At 48.8% G+C, this 17,809-nt stretch overlaps 1 protein-coding gene across 11 annotated transcripts; it reads left to right on the top strand.

Annotated features, from left to right (window-relative positions):
- Positions 1–1,587: 1,587 nt before the first annotated feature.
- Positions 1,588–16,952, top strand: SF1 (splicing factor 1). Of its 11 annotated transcripts, XM_081099793.1 has the most exons (14): positions 1,588–2,004; positions 4,035–4,163; positions 7,341–7,416; positions 10,604–10,756; positions 11,099–11,188; positions 11,546–11,729; positions 11,815–11,930; positions 12,042–12,149; positions 13,314–13,494; positions 13,730–14,003; positions 14,322–14,381; positions 14,489–14,668; positions 15,408–15,612; positions 16,034–16,941. In XM_081099793.1, the coding sequence occupies exons 1-14, from the start codon at positions 1,974–1,976 to the stop codon at positions 16,161–16,163; spliced, it is 1,917 nt and encodes a 638-aa protein (XP_080955919.1). In that variant the 5' UTR covers positions 1,588–1,973; the 3' UTR covers positions 16,164–16,941. The 11 variants fall into 11 exon arrangements, with proteins under 11 accessions (XP_080955919.1, XP_080955924.1, XP_080955918.1 ...); XM_081099798.1 differs by having other exon boundaries at positions 13,751–14,003; positions 14,327–14,381; positions 15,408–16,952; XM_081099792.1 differs by lacking the exon at positions 15,408–15,612 and having other exon boundaries at positions 13,751–14,003; positions 16,034–16,952.
- The last annotated feature ends 857 nt before the right edge of the window (positions 16,953–17,809 follow it).

The raw sequence follows: 17,809 nt of genomic DNA, 5'->3' as shown, positions 1-17,809 counted from the left end.
AGACCAAGGTTGCTGGTTCCATCCCCAGTCAGGGCACATACGAGAAGCCACCAATGGCTCAGTGGTTGAGTGCCCACCCATAAACCAAGAGATCAAATTTGGATTCCGGGGGCATGCAGGAGGCAGCAGATGGATGAGTCTCATCATTGATGTATCTCTCTCTCTCCCTTCCTCTGAAATAAAAAAAAGAAACCACCAATGAATGCATACATAAGTGGAACAACAAGTTGATGTTTCTCAAATCAATAAAAATTAGAAAAAAATTAGTTTTTAAGACTTCTTTGCATATTAAAAGTATTAACTCTTTATCAGGTATGGCAACTGTTTTTGTAGGTTATTGTCTGTTGACTTTTATCGTAGTTTCAATGTATCTGGTAATCAAGTGCATCTTTTCTTCATAGTTTTAGTTCGTCTTCATAAACTCTCCCCCTGCGTTACCCTGACAGCCTAAGTCAGCGGTTCTCAACCTGTGGGTCGCCACCCTTTGGGGATCGAATGACCCTTTCACAGGGGTCGCCTAAGACCATCGGAAAACACATATATAATTACATATTGTTTTTGTGATTAATCACTATGCTTTATGTTCAATTTGTAACAATGAAAATATATCCTGCATATCAGATATTTACATGACGATTCATAACAGTAGCAAAATTACAGTTATGAAGTAGCAAAGAAAATAATTTTATGGTTGGGGGTCACCACAACATGAGGAACTGTATGAAAGGGTCGTGGCATTAGGAAGGTTGAGAACCACTGGAAGTGGTTTCATTGTTTCTATTCAGGACTGTGTAACATTAGCTAAATCTTTTCCCTACTGAACTGAAATACCACCTTTGTGGTATTTTTACCCATAACCGGGGAATCTACTTCAGGGCTGTTTCACTGACATCGTTCCTACATCACATGGTTTTATTATTGTCTTTTATACTGTGCATTATCTGGAAAGGCAAGTTCCTCCTCAACCCTGTTTACAAGTTTCCCCACTATTTTCCCAAATGATTTTAAGATGATTTAATGAACCACACGTTGGGAGTCTAATGGAACTGCATATTTGTAAACTCATTTTAGAATTGACAAGTTTACATTCTTTTCCGCCTAAAGTTGTATGTCCCATCAGCTCAGGTTTTTAATCCTTCAATTAGCGTCTACTTTATAGCGACTTTTCTCTCTTTTTTTTTTTCTTCAAAGAAAACAGGATGTCCTTTTCTACCTGTGGTGTCAACGGACCCCGTTTACGGACACGCACCGGACCCGCCCCCTCCCCCGGTTCCGGGTTCCGAGGGAATCGAGGACTGACGTCACTTGGGGCTCACGCTCCAGACCCGGGAACGAAGGTGAAGCGAGGGGCGGAGGCGACTTTGCCCAGTCTACGCATGCGCACTCCTCCCCCGCCGTAAAGCTCATTGGCCGCGGCTTTTCCGCCGCGACCTCTCGCTTACTCCCAAATAGAAAACGCGACAGCCAATCTCCGGGTACTACGACGCAACCGAGTTTAAGCCTATCAAGTCCAGCCAATGAGAGCGCGCTTGCGGCCGACGTCATAGTTTGCCCCACCCTCAGCCCTCCTTCCCGGACGCCGAGCTCAGTTCGCGCAGTAACAAATGAAGTGCGCGCTGCGACACCTCCCAGCTCTCCAGCCTCGGCCGCCATTTCCTCGCCAGGCCTAACGGTCCGGCCAATCCCAGCGCACAGCGAGAAGGACGGAAGCTCCGCCAATCGGAGGCCGCCGATCCGACCCTTTGCCTCAGCCCGGCCCAATCCAGGCTTCGGCCCGTCGCCCCCAGCCCGCCCCCGTGGCGCCCTCTCTCCTCCCTCTTTGTGCGTCTCGCGCCGCCGCCGCCGCCCGCCGCGTGAGAGGAAGGGCTCCGCGCGTTCCGCGGCAACGCAGTCGAGTCCCCTCCCCCCGGAAGGTTCGCTAAGGAGAAGCCGCCGCCGAAGAGGAGCCGCCGGTGCGGGTCCCCGGGGGCGCCATGGCTACCGGAGCGAATGCCACGCCGCTGGGTAAGCTGGGCTCCCCCGGCCTTCCTTCCCTTCCCGGGCCTAAAGGGAGCTTCGAGCCGGTGCCACCGTCTGTCCCCGGGCCTGGGGCGGGGCTGCTGGTGCCCGGGCCGCCGCCTCCTCCACCCGTGGGGGCCCTGACCGCGGCCTTCCCCTTCGCGGCGCTGCCTCCTCCGCCGCCGCCGCCGCCGCCTCCCCCCCCGCCGCCGCCGCCGCCGCCGCCCTCCCCGGGCTCCTCGTACCCGCCGCCGCAGCCGCCCCCTCCGCCGCCGCTCTACCAGCGCGTGTCGCCGCCACCGCTGCCGACACCCCAGCCGCCGCGTCAGGACCAGCAGCCGGGCCCGGCCGGCGGCGGAGGAGGAGGTGAGTCGGGCCGAGAGAGTGCGAAAGGCGTCGCGAGAACGGGCCCGGCCAGCTGAGGGGCGCGCGGCGGCGGCGACGGCGACGGCTGCACGCGGCAGGGGCGCGCGCGCGCGCACACGGGGAGACCCAGGCGGAGGCGCCACGGGGCGCGCGGCCTGTTTCTTGTACCCTGAGTGCGCACGCGCGCTGGGGAAAAGGCGTGGGGGGGGGGGCGGCTGAGCGGGAGGTTTGCTCTGCGCAGGCGCAGTGCGCTGCCAGGCTGTAGGGCCCGAATGAAAGCTGGGGGCGGGGGTCCCCAGTTGCTCTCCAGCCCCAGGTGGAGGGGAGCGGTGTGGAGGGGGTCGAGTGGGTGGATGGGGTCCTGGGAGTGCATGTCCCGAGGGTGTGAAAGAGTGAGGTCATGACGTGGAACCCCTTCCTGGTTGTGGAGGAGTCTGAGGGGAGAAAAGTACCCAGAAGAGCTCTTTCGACTGTAAGGCGGCAGGGTCTTCACTGCGGAGAGGGAAGGAGTGGGAAGTCTTCGGGACGTTGCTGGCTCATGTCTGTGGCTCTTTGGCGGGTGGGGGAATTCTGTTTTCTAGTTGGGGCTTCACCCGGGGCCGGGGCCCCCTGGGAAGTAGGATGACTTGTATGTACCAAATGTGTAGGGAATTTATGCTCATATATCAGGGAAGAAGGGTTTTGCTATTATAGTTTGTTCTTTTTTAAACTTTCTTTTTTTCAGAGAGGAAGGGAGAGAGAGAGAGAGAGAGAGAGAGAGAGAGAGGGAAACATTGCTGTGAGAAACACTGATCGGTTTGCCTCCCCTATGACCTGGGCTGGGGATTGAACCTCTGCATGGGTGACTTCCAACCACTGAGCCACTCTGGCCAGGGATTTTTTTGAACTTCAGGTGTCAGACACTGTACAAATGGCCAGGAAAATTGTTGATGTCAACCAAACTTTTGAAGAAAAAAGTTGTCTTGGGGGGGTGGAGAAAAAAAGGAAAAAGGAGACATGTAAAATTTTAGACAATAAATAAAAGAAAGAAAACATTAAAAAAAAAAGTAGTCTTGAAGAAACTTGCTATAGATTTATGGAGATCTGGCCTAGTTAGAAAGGTTGGGAAGGTGGTGATGGGAGCAGCCAGCAGGTTGCAAACTTGTTTGGTTATTCAAGGATGATGTAGTATATATTAATATATATCTTCTCAGCACTTTATTTCCCTAACTGAAACTTTACCCATTAAGATTTGTTACCTTGTTGCCCTGGTCGGTGTGGCTCGGTTGGGCATTGTCCAACGCACAAGTTTGCCAGCTCCATTTACCATCAGGGCACATGCCCGGATTTTCGGGCTTGATCCCTGGTGGGGGGCTTGCAGGAGGCAGCTGATCCCATGTTTCACTCACAGTGCTGTTTCTCTCCCTCTCTAAAAATCAGACTATTCTTTTAAAAAAGGATTTGTTACCTGTTCACATCACAGTTTCTCTGAAATGTTAACTTTTTGGACTCAGGTCCACCTGTCTCTGATTTCTCAGGTTTGGCTTCCAATCTTTGCTATTTACGTTTTAGGTCAAGTTCTCAGTGTCATAGTCTGCTGAGCTACACGTAATGTCCTAAGTATCCTGAACTGCCTCTTGGTAGTTATTGTGGTGGTTGTGTTTGCATCTTACGAACTTCATTTCCTTTAGACTTCCCAAGTAAGAAGCGGAAGAGGAGCCGCTGGAATCAAGACACAATGGAACAGAAAACGGTGATTCCAGGAATGCCTACAGTTATCCCCCCTGGACTCACTCGGGAACAAGAGAGAGCTTATATAGGTAAATACACGTTCTGCACCCAAATGCATTTTCAGATTGTTAATATTCTGAGCGACACTTTATTCGTTTAGTTTTGAGACTTTAAATTTTTCTATTTTGAGATAATGTATGGCCAGGTGTACTTTCATGACTTTGAAATAATTCTTCAGTTTTTGCTGTGTGGGTCCTGCATTTGCAGCTCCTTGTTATGGTCTGTTGGTAACAGCAGTGTTCTCCATGAGTACCAGGAAAGTAGAGGGGCCCACTTAGGAGTTAAGAGTAGCCCCCAGTTTAGGACCCCACACCTTCGACTGCTGTTATTGCCAGTTGGTGAGGTGAGTGTCTTATGCCTCTGTGGACACGGCCCCAGTGGAGAACACTGCAGGTATTGTAAACCAAGTACCTTTTCACAGCATGGCCTTTCACCATAATTTTACATTTCTCCCTTCCCTTAAAAAATGGTCTTTTACTTTTTATAGGTACTTTCTGAAAGGAAAAATACTCAGTTTAATCAAAAAGTTGTTCTGAAAGTGTTTACAGTTCACCCCCTTTTTATCATTTTGTTGAGTTTAACCTTTCCTTCAGCAATTATTCTCCTGGTTTGGTCTTTAGAGAGCTGTCTTAAAATGAGGGCTCTTGTATTTACCACTAAAGAACTCTGCTGGGAAAGGGATACTACTTGGATATGGAATCTTACCTATTGGGAACTTTTAAGAATTAAGAATGACTATCCACATTGGAAATGAAATTAACCTCAAAATTGCCTTTTTTAAAATACAAGGTTTTTAATGCAATTTGACCTTTATTTGTGTACCTCTGCTGCTGTCTCAAAAAAGTTCACTTGATAAACATTTCCTACTAACCAAATAAACACCCCCTCTGGAGTAAATTAGGGCAATGGTTTCCTACACCTATGAGGCTATGGCCTTCACAAATAAAAAGCTTCAAGGCTGGCTTGTTATTCTTGAGGATCATAGTGTCTTACATTTTTTAGACTGCTGAGAATTTGAAGGTGTTGAAATTGTCTAATAGTCACAATATTCTCCTTCCCTCACTGTTCCTATCTCCTCCGGCCCAGTCTCATGTCTCTCTCTTGTTAGGCAGATCTGAATCTTCACAGCCTTGTGACAATGTCCTTTGTGGAGCAATATCCCAAGAATAACAAGCTGACTTAGAAAATGGGAAAACAAACTCATTCTTTACATCTCCAGTTCTCTTCCTGTGGAAGGAGTTAATGCTCTGAGCCCTAAGGGCTATTTATAGCTAATTTATAGCTAGAATCAAAGCCTAGGCGAATGTAGATTTCCACTCCAAGGAGTATAGCAACCTTGATTTAAGTGCCAGCTATTTCCTCACATTAGACCCCACTATCCCTGCAGACCAGTTAAGAGAATTGTCACACACACACACCCATAAGAAGGTGGCTTTCACTTTTAGTTGTTCTTAGAACTTAACTGCCAAGTCAGAACTTTTCTGGCATAAAAGAGCTTAGGGGGAGAAGAAGGGGAAAAAAGCTTAGGAGCCATTGTCTTTACTTTTGTCTCACAGTACACACTGCCTTGTACAGAATGCCCCAATGTTTTTTTAATAACGTAGATTTTACTTTCTTCAGAGTTTTTGTTTTAATATATTTTATTGATTTTTTACAGAGAGGAAGGGAGAGGGATAGAGAGTTAGGAACATCGATGAGAGAGAAACATCGATCAGCTGCCTCCTGCACACTCCCCACTGGGGATGTGCCCGCAACCAAGGTACTTGCCCTTGACTGGAATCGAACCTGGGACCCTTGAGTCCGCAGGCCAACGCTCTATCCACTGAGCCAAACCGGTCAGGGCATCTTCAGAGTTTTAATGGGTGTGTGATACAGCTCCTGTGGGATGTATTTATTTACTTATTTGTTTGGTAATCCTCACCCGAGGATATTTTCCCATTGATTATTTTTTGAGAGAGTGGAAGGGAGGAGGAGAGACATTGATGCGAGAGAGACATTGATTGGTTTGCCTCCCACACGTGTTTTGATGGGCTGGGGATTGAGCCTGCAACCAAGGTATGTGCCCTTGATCAGAATCGAACCCGGGACCCCTCAGTCTGCAGGCAGATGCTTGACCCACGGAGGCAAGCCGGCTAGGGCTCTGGGGTGTATTTAAATTTAGACGGGTATCTTGGGGTAGACCTACATTAATCCTGTCCTGGAGCTATTTCAACTTTAACCCAGCCAATAAGGCTTGCTGTTAAGCTGTTCAAAACTCTCAGATGCTACAGAGGTACGATTAAGTGGTGATCCAGCATGCTGAAGAAAGTGATCTGGCTCTTCAGGTCCTGTTATTTTGAGTAAAATCAGCTGGGTAGCATTTCCCTGGAGTCTCTGAATTTTTGTGAAAAACCCTCATTTCTCTTTTTCATGTACAGCCTCATTTGTCAAGGTCAGAGGGTCACACCATTCTCCTTGACCTACACTTTCAATCCTCTATACCCCTACTTTTACTCCCACATAAGGAGCAAGTCTAAAAACAGACTTCTTATCATAACTGGCTTGTTAAGGTATATGGATTGTCATCTAAAATTTGAATAAAAGCAGAAGGTATTGGGAGATTCCTGCTAGTACGGATTTGGTGTACAGAAAGTATGTATGAACTGTGAAGTGTTGAATTGGTTATTAACTGTCTTCTTTAAGGAATTTTTAACCTTGTATCAATGAAAATAATATTTGCTCAACTGGTATTTTTCCTTGTCCCACGTTAATTGGGTCTCATTTGGGGCTATGCTTAATATTATGAGAAAAAATTAGCTCTCAAGAGTCTTGCCCTCAAAGTAATTTGGTGGGAACAGGGTATTGGTGATAACATACATGGTTTGGTTCTGGGTGCCAATTGTTAAAGCCTTGGTAGGAGGAGAGGTGAAACACCTGGTAAATGCTTTGATATTAGCCATAGTGAACAGTCTATACTGCTAACCCCTCTTCAAACAAACTGTTTGCTTCCTTAAGTGATAACCATTTTGAAGTGAAAAATACCTATAGATGTAAATGGACTCCTGCCGATAGATGGTTGGGAGTTTTTGCCTCAATGTGTTCACTGATCAGTCGACCCTTTCAAAGTCTCCGAGTTCTTCATGCTTGTTGTTGAGATTTGAGATGTTTTTTGGTAACATTGTCTTTTTTCCATCCTTTTTTTTCTTTCCTAACCTGGTTTCTTCCAGTGCAACTGCAGATAGAAGACCTGACTCGTAAACTGCGCACAGGAGACCTGGGCATCCCCCCTAACCCTGAGGACAGGTTGGGAAACAGTTTTAACCAGCTGACAGTAACACTTTTACCTTTTTCTCAATAACGTTTTACTGGTGGCAACATGTTGTGTCAGTGCAATAAAATCCTAGTAAGACGACTGGTATTCTGATCATTCTGGGGAGTAGGGTTTAATTAGCAATATATGTGGTCATCAGCTAGAAATTGGAATGAAACTTAATTACTAGCAGAATAAAAAGTTACAGGAAAATGGATAACTGGTTTCTAATTTGTAAGCATGTATATTTTAACCTGACTTGCCCACCCATAAGGACAGTGAGTGGGCCGTTACCAGCCTTTTCAATACCTGCTTTGGCTGAAAGCCCAGGGTGTAGAGGTTTTTCTCACAGGTGCACGATGCAGGAATTAAGAATATTTTTGAGCATCGCTGAATTTGAGCAGGCCAGAAACTCAGTCTGCTCAGCTCAATGCTATATTGTTCCTGCTCATGGTTTTGAGATGGTTTTAAAATAGACGAGATTTCTAACCAATATCCTTCACTGCCAGTTAATTTTCAGCCTTGGCCATTGCCTGGGGCATTAGGAGGGGCCAGAATATTCCCACCTGTTTTGGGAAGGCTAGCTACCATCCCTACCTTACCACCACCCCTCCTCCCCCTTTTTAAGGGGAGTGTGGTCCTCCAACAGCTGTGGTCATGCTATCTCAGTTTAAAATTTCACCTGTGAAAAAAAAGGCCAAGGGAAGTGAATTTTAAAATCTATTTTTTTATTGATTCCAGAGAGGAAGGGAAAGGAAGAGAGGGAAACATAATGAGAGAGAATTGTTGATCAGCTGCCTTCTGCACGCCCCACACTGGGGATCAAGCCTGCAACTCAGGATGTGCCCTGACCTGGAATTGAACCATGACCTCCTGGTTCATAGGTCAATGCTCAGCCACTAAACCATGCCAGGCGGAAGTGAATTTTTTAAGCAGTAATTTTATTGACTGATTGTGGTCTTTGAACAGTTAAAACCTGGTCCATTTACTTAGAAGGACAATATGCCTTCCTCTCAATGAAATTTCTCTTAGTGCGTGTAGCATAGTTGAAAGCATTTTGCTTTAAAATGTAATGTTTTTGGCTTTTGTTACCCAATTAGTAACTTGTTAAATCAGGAAGATGTATTGCTTTTAGAAGCCACCCTTATACATCTTTCTGCTGCCCCTTGCTAGTAAACAAGTTTAATGACTTTAATTTCTTTATATTATTTTTTTTACCTGTAGATTTTGGTTGGAGGGGGTTTTGTTTCATATTTCTTGGCTTTTTTTTTTTTTTTTTTTTAGATTTGCATTATAGGTTGTAGACCACAATTGTTAAGTGCCATTTTTGGCTTTTTTCCCCCTTTAATAATATACCTACAGGTTATCACGCAATTCCTCAAAGGGTTGAATTTTTAACAAACCTTTGCTTCCTGGAGAACTGGGATTAGAATTTAGTTGATCTATACAATGCTTACTCAAAGTGAAGAAGTTGGGCCAATCTAACCTTTAGAATATCAGCCTTTGTATTTCACATTCATAATTTGGGAGGAGATTAAACTGTTGTGAGGCCTTTAAATGACCAATTTGTACTGATAAAACTCATTTTGGTGATTAGCTAGAAATGCTTAATTCTAGACAGTTACCAGCGGGGAATTAGAAATGTCAAGCATGCTAGAAATAAAACCAGAGCAGACTCTCTCTCCCTTGTATTCAGTTTGAAAGAATCCCTAATACCTGATTGGTTTTTCTTTTGAGCCCAGGTTGGAGGGAAATGCATGAGTTTCTTAACTTAATAAGATTATTTCTTAAGAAGGTGTATTTTCAATATTAAGCCACTTAATGCCATTTTGATGTTGCTTAAGTTGCACAGTTAAAATGTTTTTAAATTGGTTGTAGATTTAAATGTATAAGGTGATAGTCTAATAAACTGGGGTATGCTCGCTTTTGTTCACTATTACTGGATTGTGCTAACAGTTTATACAAATGCTAGAAACGGAGGTGTCATTTAGCCGTCATTAGCCATGAACAAACCTGACCTTTTATTCCATCGTGTGTGTAACAGATGACATGGTTCCCTTTAGGCTGAAGACAGTGGGAGCAGCCGAGTTCAGTCCTTGCTCTCCAACTAGGCAAGGTTCTCTCAACTAAACCAAGGGTGTAGGAGTCTTAACTACTTTCAGGATGTTTTTTAAATAACCTGATCCACATGGTCTCTTCCCTTCTTGCAGCTGCTACTAAATTTTCAATCAGAATATCAAGCTATGGTCCTTTTTGTAATCTTAACTTAGAATTCTAGGAGTGTAACTTCTCTTTTTTTATTACCGCAAAATCCAGCTGTGGTAAACTGACCATTTTATCATTCCTATTTTTTACTTGTAGCAACAGCATTTTACTCCTTGAAAAGCAGAGAGAGAGAAAATCTGCTTTCTGGACTTGTAAACTCTGGTGGAGAATCACAGGTTTTCCCCTGCTGTTTGCAGGTTCAGACCTTAGACAAGTACTTGACCAAGTCTCATTTGCAGCCTCTCTAGAAGCTGCGTTAGCACTTTAACGTTTTTCTTTACCCAGACTCCCCAACATCGAACAGCCAGAAAACAGGTTGACTCCTGGGCCTTGGACACAGCCAGTCAGGCCATTGAAGGAAAAGCAGAGACGAAGCCTTGCACCATCTCTCCATTGTGGGGGCCAAGTAGCTGCTCTAGCCTTGAGTCCTAGTTGCATTGGGTTGAAGAGTTCATATTTACTATGTGGAGGGGACATACACTTCCTGACAGGGCATGAACTCTGCGAGAGTTAATGTTTTACATAAACTTGGGGTTTTTGTGGTTCATAAAGTTGTAATACTGTAAGATTTTTTGCAAATGATAGAAAATCCATATTTGGCAAGAAGACTCCAGATAGTACTGTCCTTGTTTGCAGTCGAGAGGTTTTTCCAAAGGACAGACTAAACCCTCATCCTTTTTAGAAAAAAGCAAAACCATTTTTTTTTGCCTTTCTCACACACACCCCTGTCCCCCTAACGTTAAGCTTCCATCTCCCCATTCCACACGATCTTGAATAGCACACGTTATGGTCAGTTCCTCCGAAGAGTGTTGTGTTAGGATCTGAGGCAGAGGGGCTGGGGAAGACTTATTATAGCCCATGTGGGGATGACAGAATGGTTAAGGTAGAGCAGTAACGGTGGTCTGTTTCCCACAGGTCCCCTTCCCCTGAGCCCATCTACAATAGCGAGGGGAAGCGGCTTAACACCCGTGAGTTCCGCACGCGCAAGAAGCTGGAAGAGGAGCGGCATAACCTCATCACAGAAATGGTTGCTCTCAACCCTGACTTCAAGCCGCCCGCAGATTACAAGTAAGCGGGGCTGGGGGTCTGGGGTGAGGACCCAGGAAGAATGTGTGTGACGTGGTAGGACATTTAAAAATAGACTTAGTGATTTCAGGAAGAAAGAGAGAGAGAGAGAGAAACATCAGTGATGAGAGAATCGTTGGGCTGCCTCCTGCACACCCCACACTGGGAATCAAGCTCGTAACCTGGGCATGTGCCTTGCCTGGGAATTGAACCCTGACCTCCTGGTTCCTAGGCCAACACTCAATCACTGAGCCACGCCAGCCAGGTGACAGGGTGAAACATTTGGTACCGACTTCTCACCTCTTACCTCAAGTCACCAGAGTCAATGAGTCTTTTCTTCCTTAGACCTCCAGCAACACGTGTGAGCGATAAAGTAATGATTCCACAAGATGAGTATCCAGAAATCAACTTTGTGGGGCTGCTAATTGGGCCCAGGTAAGTAACTTCTATCTAGCCTATGGGATAGAGAATTCCTAAGAACCTGTGAGGTGTGTTTATCTTGTGCCAAATTGGGTGCCATTGGTGGCACCGTCCTGTTTTGGATAGGACCTTCACTTTGGCCGAGTTCATGCCTTCCTGTGAGAAAATCTCTTTAACATTCTCATTTTACTTCAGGGAAGTCAGATCTTAAGGATTGCTGTGGCTGATCTTAACTTAGAGATCATTGATTTCTTGGTGGGGAAATCCAATTCTCTGCACTCATGATTTCCTACCAGTGCCTGATCAGCCCACCTCTGTCCCCTTGGCATGCGAATTTGCATGTAACAACTCAACCTTTTCTGTGTCTGATAGAGGGAACACATTGAAGAACATAGAGAAGGAGTGTAATGCGAAGATAATGATCCGGGGGAAAGGGTCTGTGAAAGAAGGGAAAGTTGGGCGCAAAGATGGCCAGATGTTGCCAGGAGAAGACGAGCCACTTCATGCCCTGGTTACTGCCAACACCATGGAGAATGTGAAGAAAGCAGTAGAGCAGGTGAGGGAACCAGAAAGGAAGCCTCTTGCCAGAAACCTAGGTGGTTGTCTTAGCACTGAACGTAACTGTCCATTGTGTCTGTTAGATAAGAAACATCTTGAAGCAAGGGATTGAGACCCCTGAGGACCAGAATGACCTTCGGAAGATGCAACTTCGGGAGTTGGCTCGCTTGAATGGGACCCTTAGGGAAGATGATAACAGGTATGTGATCAGGTTAGCGGGGAGGGCACCAGAGACCTGAAGAATCTATTGAAGTAGGAGGGGGTTGGCTATAGCCCTTAAGTTGACTTTTTTTTTTTTTTTTCTCAACAGGATCTTAAGACCCTGGCAGAGCTCAGAGACTCGTAGCATTACCAATACTACAGTGTGTACCAAGTGTGGAGGGGCTGGCCACATTGCTTCTGATTGCAAATTCCAAAGGTGAGGGAGGGCTGCAGTCGTGGCTTGCTGGTAGCCTGTGGTGTACAGGAAGCTCTTCAGCACATTGGCTGGTTGCTATTAACTAGTGGATCCAAGAGAAGCTTTTCTTTCTGTGCATGTAATGGTGTGGTTTAAAGTCCAGGATGATTAGAAACCGCCTGTGCAGAACACTCCTATTTTGTTGTTCATCCTGAGCCCAGGAAAACTGTAAACTTCCATCCTGGGTATGGGGAGTTGGTCGTCTCCTCCTCCTCCCCCCCCCCTTTTTTTTAATCCTCATCCAAGGATGTTTTCATTGACTTTAGAGAAAGGGGAGGGGGAGAGAGAGAGACAGACAGACATTGGGGTGCCTCTAATATGCACCCCAACCAGGGATCGAACCCGAAACCTGGGTGTGTGCCCTGACTGGGAATTGAACCTGTGACCTCCAACCAATTGAACTACACCAGCCAGGGCAGGGTGTAAGCGTTTTTACTGTAGCTCAGTGTTAAGTGCCGTTTTTGCTGCCGAAGACTGGTTTAAGAACACCAAATAATGTAAGGGTTTTGACCAGTTTTGCAAGCCAGCACTTGATAGCAACGTTTTTTCACTTCCTTTGTTAAGGAAGTCCTGGTAGCTGTGTTCCAGTCTTGCATAGATTTCCTTCCCTCAGACTGGAAATGCAGAATTCTTTGTTTAAGTGTTTTTATTGACTACAGAGAGAGGAAGGGAGAGGGAAAGATAGAAGCATCCATGAGAGAGAAATGACAACATTGATTGGCTGCCTCCTCACAACCTGGATATCTGCCTTGATTGGGAATTGAACTTGTGATCCTTGGGTGCATGGGATGATGCTCTAACCAACGGAGCCACACTGGCCAGGGCTGGGAATGCAGAACTTGATGAAAGTTGCTACTTAGAAGAACCTGCCCTTTCCTGCCTGCATGGCTGGCTATGGCCTGGCGCTCCCCGTCTCCCTGACCTTGGCCCTGGGTCTCTGCTGTGGCACAGCGGTGTGTAACCCCAGACGCCCAGTCGGGCACACAGTTGAAGAGCCGATGAGACTGCTTTAAAGAATGCGTTAGAAAGGATGGTTCAGTTCCTCGGCTTTCTGTGTAAATTCCTCAGGGCAAAAGCTTCCTCCTTAATGATTTCCCCTCTCTGTGACCCACACCCCACCTTCAGGCCTGGTGACCCGCAGTCAGCTCAGGATAAAGCTCGGATGGATAAAGAATATTTGTCCCTCATGGCTGAACTGGGTGAAGCTCCTGTGCCAGCATCTGTGGGCTCCACCTCTGGGCCTGCCAGCACTCCTCTGGCCAGTGCGCCTCGGCCTGCTGCTCCCGCCAACAACCCACCTCCACCGGTGAGCTCAGGCGCTGGTTCTCATGGCCTGGTCCCCATCTTCCTCAGAGGAGGGGGTGATGGCCTGGGATTTTGGGCAGAGCAGATTGTGGACATGGCTGGCAACATTGTTCTTTCGGGATGTCAGATGTCTGGGAAGGTTCTGTCCTGTGTCCTGGCCCTCTGGCAGAGCCGAGAGAACAATGTTGCCACCAGGGGGAGCAGCAGGGACGTTGGCAGGAAATGCCCTCACGTAGTCTCTCATGTCTACCACCCAGAGCCGCCCACCCTGGATGAATTCTGGCCCTTCAGAGAGTCGGCCCTACCACGGCATGCACGGAGGTGGTCCTGGTGGCCCTGGAGGCGGCCCCCACAGCTTCCCACACCCATTACCCAGCCTCACAGGTGGGCATGGTGGACATCCCATGCAGCACAACCCTAATGGACCCCCGCCTCCTTGGATGCAGCCGCCACCACCACCGATGAACCAGGGCCCCCACCCACCTGGGCACCATGGCCCTCCTCCAATGGGTAAGTAAGTGTCAGACCAGAAACCTTGGGGCTTTGGGATAAGCAGGAGTTATAGCTAGTTGCTGTGAACGAACAGCAGCTCTCAAAGTGGCTGAGTGTTGCACTGCGTCTCTTGTCAAGGCTTGGGCTCCAGGAGGAGCAAGACTCCATCTGGTTCAGGAAAGGGTTTCTGTGTGGGGTCAGCACAGGCCTCTCATAGAACTGCTCTTGTAAGGGCAGTGACTGCAGGATGTGTGACTGTAAAAGCTGTTGGTGGGGGACGACTTCCCTGGCCCGTTCAAATGTCCTGCTAAGTCCCTGCTCTTTCCTTCCATCAAGATCAGTACCTGGGAAGTACGCCTGTGGGCTCTGGGGTCTATCGCCTGCATCAAGGAAAAGGTAATGGAGCCTGACATCCCGCTTTGGGGCATCACCTAGGCCTGGGAATGAAGGGGGGCCTGTCCCAAATCTCTCCTCCCAGAGGCCTGACCCTTTCCTTCACCTAGGTATGATGCCGCCACCGCCTATGGGCATGATGCCGCCACCGCCGCCGCCACCCAGTGGGCAACCTCCTCCCCCGCCTACTGGTCCTCTTCCTCCATGGCAACAGCAGCAGCAGCAGCCTCCACCACCCCCTCCGCCCAGCAGCAGTATGGCTTCCAGCACCCCCTTGCCATGGCAGCAAAGTGAGTGGCATATTTTGGGCTTGTGGGGGTGGGTGGGATGGGGGGTGGGGCTAAGAGGAATGAGAGAACCTCACAGCTCACACAGGCAGGCCAGCACCTCAGGGTGAGACTCTGATCTCTGCTGGGGGTGAACACAGAAAGGGCCTTGTGGCCCCTGGGAGGTGTCGGGGAGGAGATCTGATGTTTGGCGTGGTTGTGTCTGGGGTCATATGTGGGGGCCTGGAGGGGACCTGCCGTGGTAGGGTGTCAGAAGTCCAAGCTCTCACTGGCTGAGTGAGCTGCTGGCTGGCTCAGTTCTGTGCACATGGCCAGGGGTGGGTGGTGCATGCGAGTTTTGGAGAGGGATGTGATTGGGGCCTGAGAGACTGGGGATGGTACCTGGCAGTGGGAGAGTAGCTGTGGCCTTGAGATTGAATGTGCCGTTCGGTGGTGGCGGCGGATGGGCGGAGGGATGTCAGAGCCGGTTCTTGTGTCTGGTACCTTCCTGTCAGCCCTTCCAGGGGACATTGGTGACAAAGGGCTTACTTCGTTAAGCCCAGAGACCTTGAGGCTGACCCTAGGGTAGTCCTGCCCACCCCTTCACTCCCCACACCAGGACAGCCCCGCCCGCCCGCCCCCCACCACCGTACAGCATGCAAAGCAAGGAGCAGGCGCCCCTCGCCCCCATCCCAAGGCAGCAGCCGCAGAGAACCGCGGTGTGCCCCCGCGCGTGTGACCTTGGGCTTCTTTACCACCCCAGATACGACGACTACCACCACGAGCGCTGGCACAGGGTCCATCCCGCCATGGCAACAGCAGCAGGCGGCTGCCGCAGCTTCTCCAGGAGCCCCTCAGATGCAAGGCAACCCCACTATGGTGCCCCTGCCCCCCGGGGTCCAGCCGCCTCTGCCGCCCGGGGCCCCTCCCCCTCCGCCGCCTCCGCCACCTGGTTCCGCCGGCATGATGTATGCCCCACCTCCCCCTCCTCCGCCTCCCATGGACCCTTCTAACTTTGTCACCATGATGGGCATGGGGGTGGCAGGCATGCCGCCCTTCGGGATGCCTCCAGCTCCCCCACCGCCTCCACCACAGAACTAGACTCGGTTTTTTAAGAAAATATATATTATATATAGAGAGAATTGGTCTTGTTTAAACACACGCCGAACCTCACCATATGGAGCCAGACATTGGGACGCACGCATGTGATTGTGTGCACGCATGTGTGTGTGTGCACGCACCGGGCTGGGCCAAGCGACTGAGGACGGGCAGGTGGTAGTAGGGGCGCCAGCTTGGGCTTTCCTGGCGCCCCGTAGCATCGAGTGTCTTCTTTGTCTTCTTTCTCTCCTCACCCAACTCCCTTTGCCTCTCCCCAAACGGGGCCGCCAGGATCCCTCCCCGCAGCAGCGATGGCCCGAGCCATGAGAGTGAGGACTTTCCGCGCCCATTGGTGACCCTTCCAGGCAGACAGCCTCAGCAGCGCCCCTGGTGGACAGGATGGTTCGGCAAAGCAGCCTGAGTTATTTTTGTGGACGGAATCGGAACACGCTGGCTCCATATTGTGAAATTTTTATTAATTTTTTTCTTTTTCCTTTGTTATTTCCTTATCTCTTCCTTCCTTCAGACTCCGTCCAAGGAGATGCTCTCCCCGGTCTTCTGCTGCAATCAGATTACTTTGCCTTTTCTCCATTCCTCATTCTTCTCTTTCCAAGGAGAGAGGAGCAAATGGTTTTAGGCCAAGGCCTTGGCCACTAATGTCAGGCTAGTTTGGACAAGGGTGTTCCTTTGGTTCTAAGATTTCCAAGGTGCCATCGCCACCCCAAGATAATTATTATTTTTTTTTAAGTGTGGAATTTTGTGTCTGCTACCCTCATAGAGTAGTGGCTTAATCTCCAGCTCCGGGATTCATGTCCATCCTGACACCCTGCCAGCAGTAGGTGTGGCTGCCCAAGCCACCTTGGGTTTGTCTGCCAGACCAGGTCGTTTCCATGTTCCTGAGCACCTAAGCTGCCTCATATTCCATTTGTTCCTCTCCTTCCTGGAAGGCTTCCTTTGAAATTTTCTTTTAATTCCAAATGTCTGGATGTTTTGCAGTGTCTAGGGTGTTGAGCCCCTTGTTTTTTTTGTTCTGCTCCCCCACCCCATCCCTTTTCATGGAGTGATTATGTTGACAATAATGTATAACGCGCGTTCTCTTCACTGGTTTATCTGCAGAAATTTCTCTGGGCTTTTTTTTTCCAGTGTATGATTCAACACTGCGTTAAAGGGGGGGATGTTCCATTGAATAAAAGAGCAGTGTGGTTTTCTGGGTCTGTTTCTTTATTTTCTCTTAAGCCCTCTCCCCCCATTATCAGCAGCACGGGTTACCTGTTCCCACAGGTAGCACCTGGCCCCTGGGGAACCTGTGGGACATTGGCTAAGGAAGCCGCCCGCCCGCCTGCGTGGGTTTGCTGGTGGAAGTGGAGTATGTGGGGAGCCCCACACCCTCCCCCTGTGTATAGTTAATAGCTGAGAAACCATACTCTCCCCTCCTTGGTGACCCCTCATCTCTCTGTTCCATGTCCTTTTGAAGACATTTCCCTGGGGCTCGGACCCCCCACATTTGCAGAGCTCCAGTTGTGATTTGTGCCTGAAAGCTGCCACCTGACCACGGCCCTGGGCCTAGGAGGCATCAGTACTAAAGGTCAAGCCAACTAATCCTGCCTGTCAGGCACAGAGCAGCTAAAATTAAAATTGCCAAGTGGCTTTTCTTGCTCTGCTGGTGACTAGCAGCCTGCCAGCACTGCAGGCTTTGGGGAGTGGAGGGGGCAAGAGAACGTGCCCACCTTGTGCTTCATAAGCACTTCTTTGCAAAGGGTCTTAGCCTGCTCTTTTCTTTCATGTCTGGACAGTACCATTGTGGCACTGGGAAAATCCATGTCCAGTCTCCATGAGGTAGTGAGGTCCCATCCCTGCACTGCCCCTGGGAGAGCTGTGTTAGAGCTGGCCCTTCCCGGGCTGGCTTTCCTTCGGAGAGGCTAAGGGACAACAAGCTCCTGCCACTCCCAGCATCTGACCAGTGGGGACAACAACTCCGGCCTGGGCTGTATTCCAGCTTCAAACGGGAGCTGGCCACTGCTGTTGATCTGGAGCAAAGCCTGGGTGTCTGTCCTTTGCTGCAGGCTC

Source organism: Myotis nattereri, assembly GCF_964212035.1.
Source record: "Myotis nattereri genome assembly, chromosome: 9".
In the NCBI taxonomy this organism is placed as follows: domain Eukaryota; kingdom Metazoa; phylum Chordata; class Mammalia; order Chiroptera; family Vespertilionidae; genus Myotis; species Myotis nattereri.
Note: the sequence above shows the minus strand (reverse complement) of the source record. Positions and strands in the feature narration are given on the sequence as shown.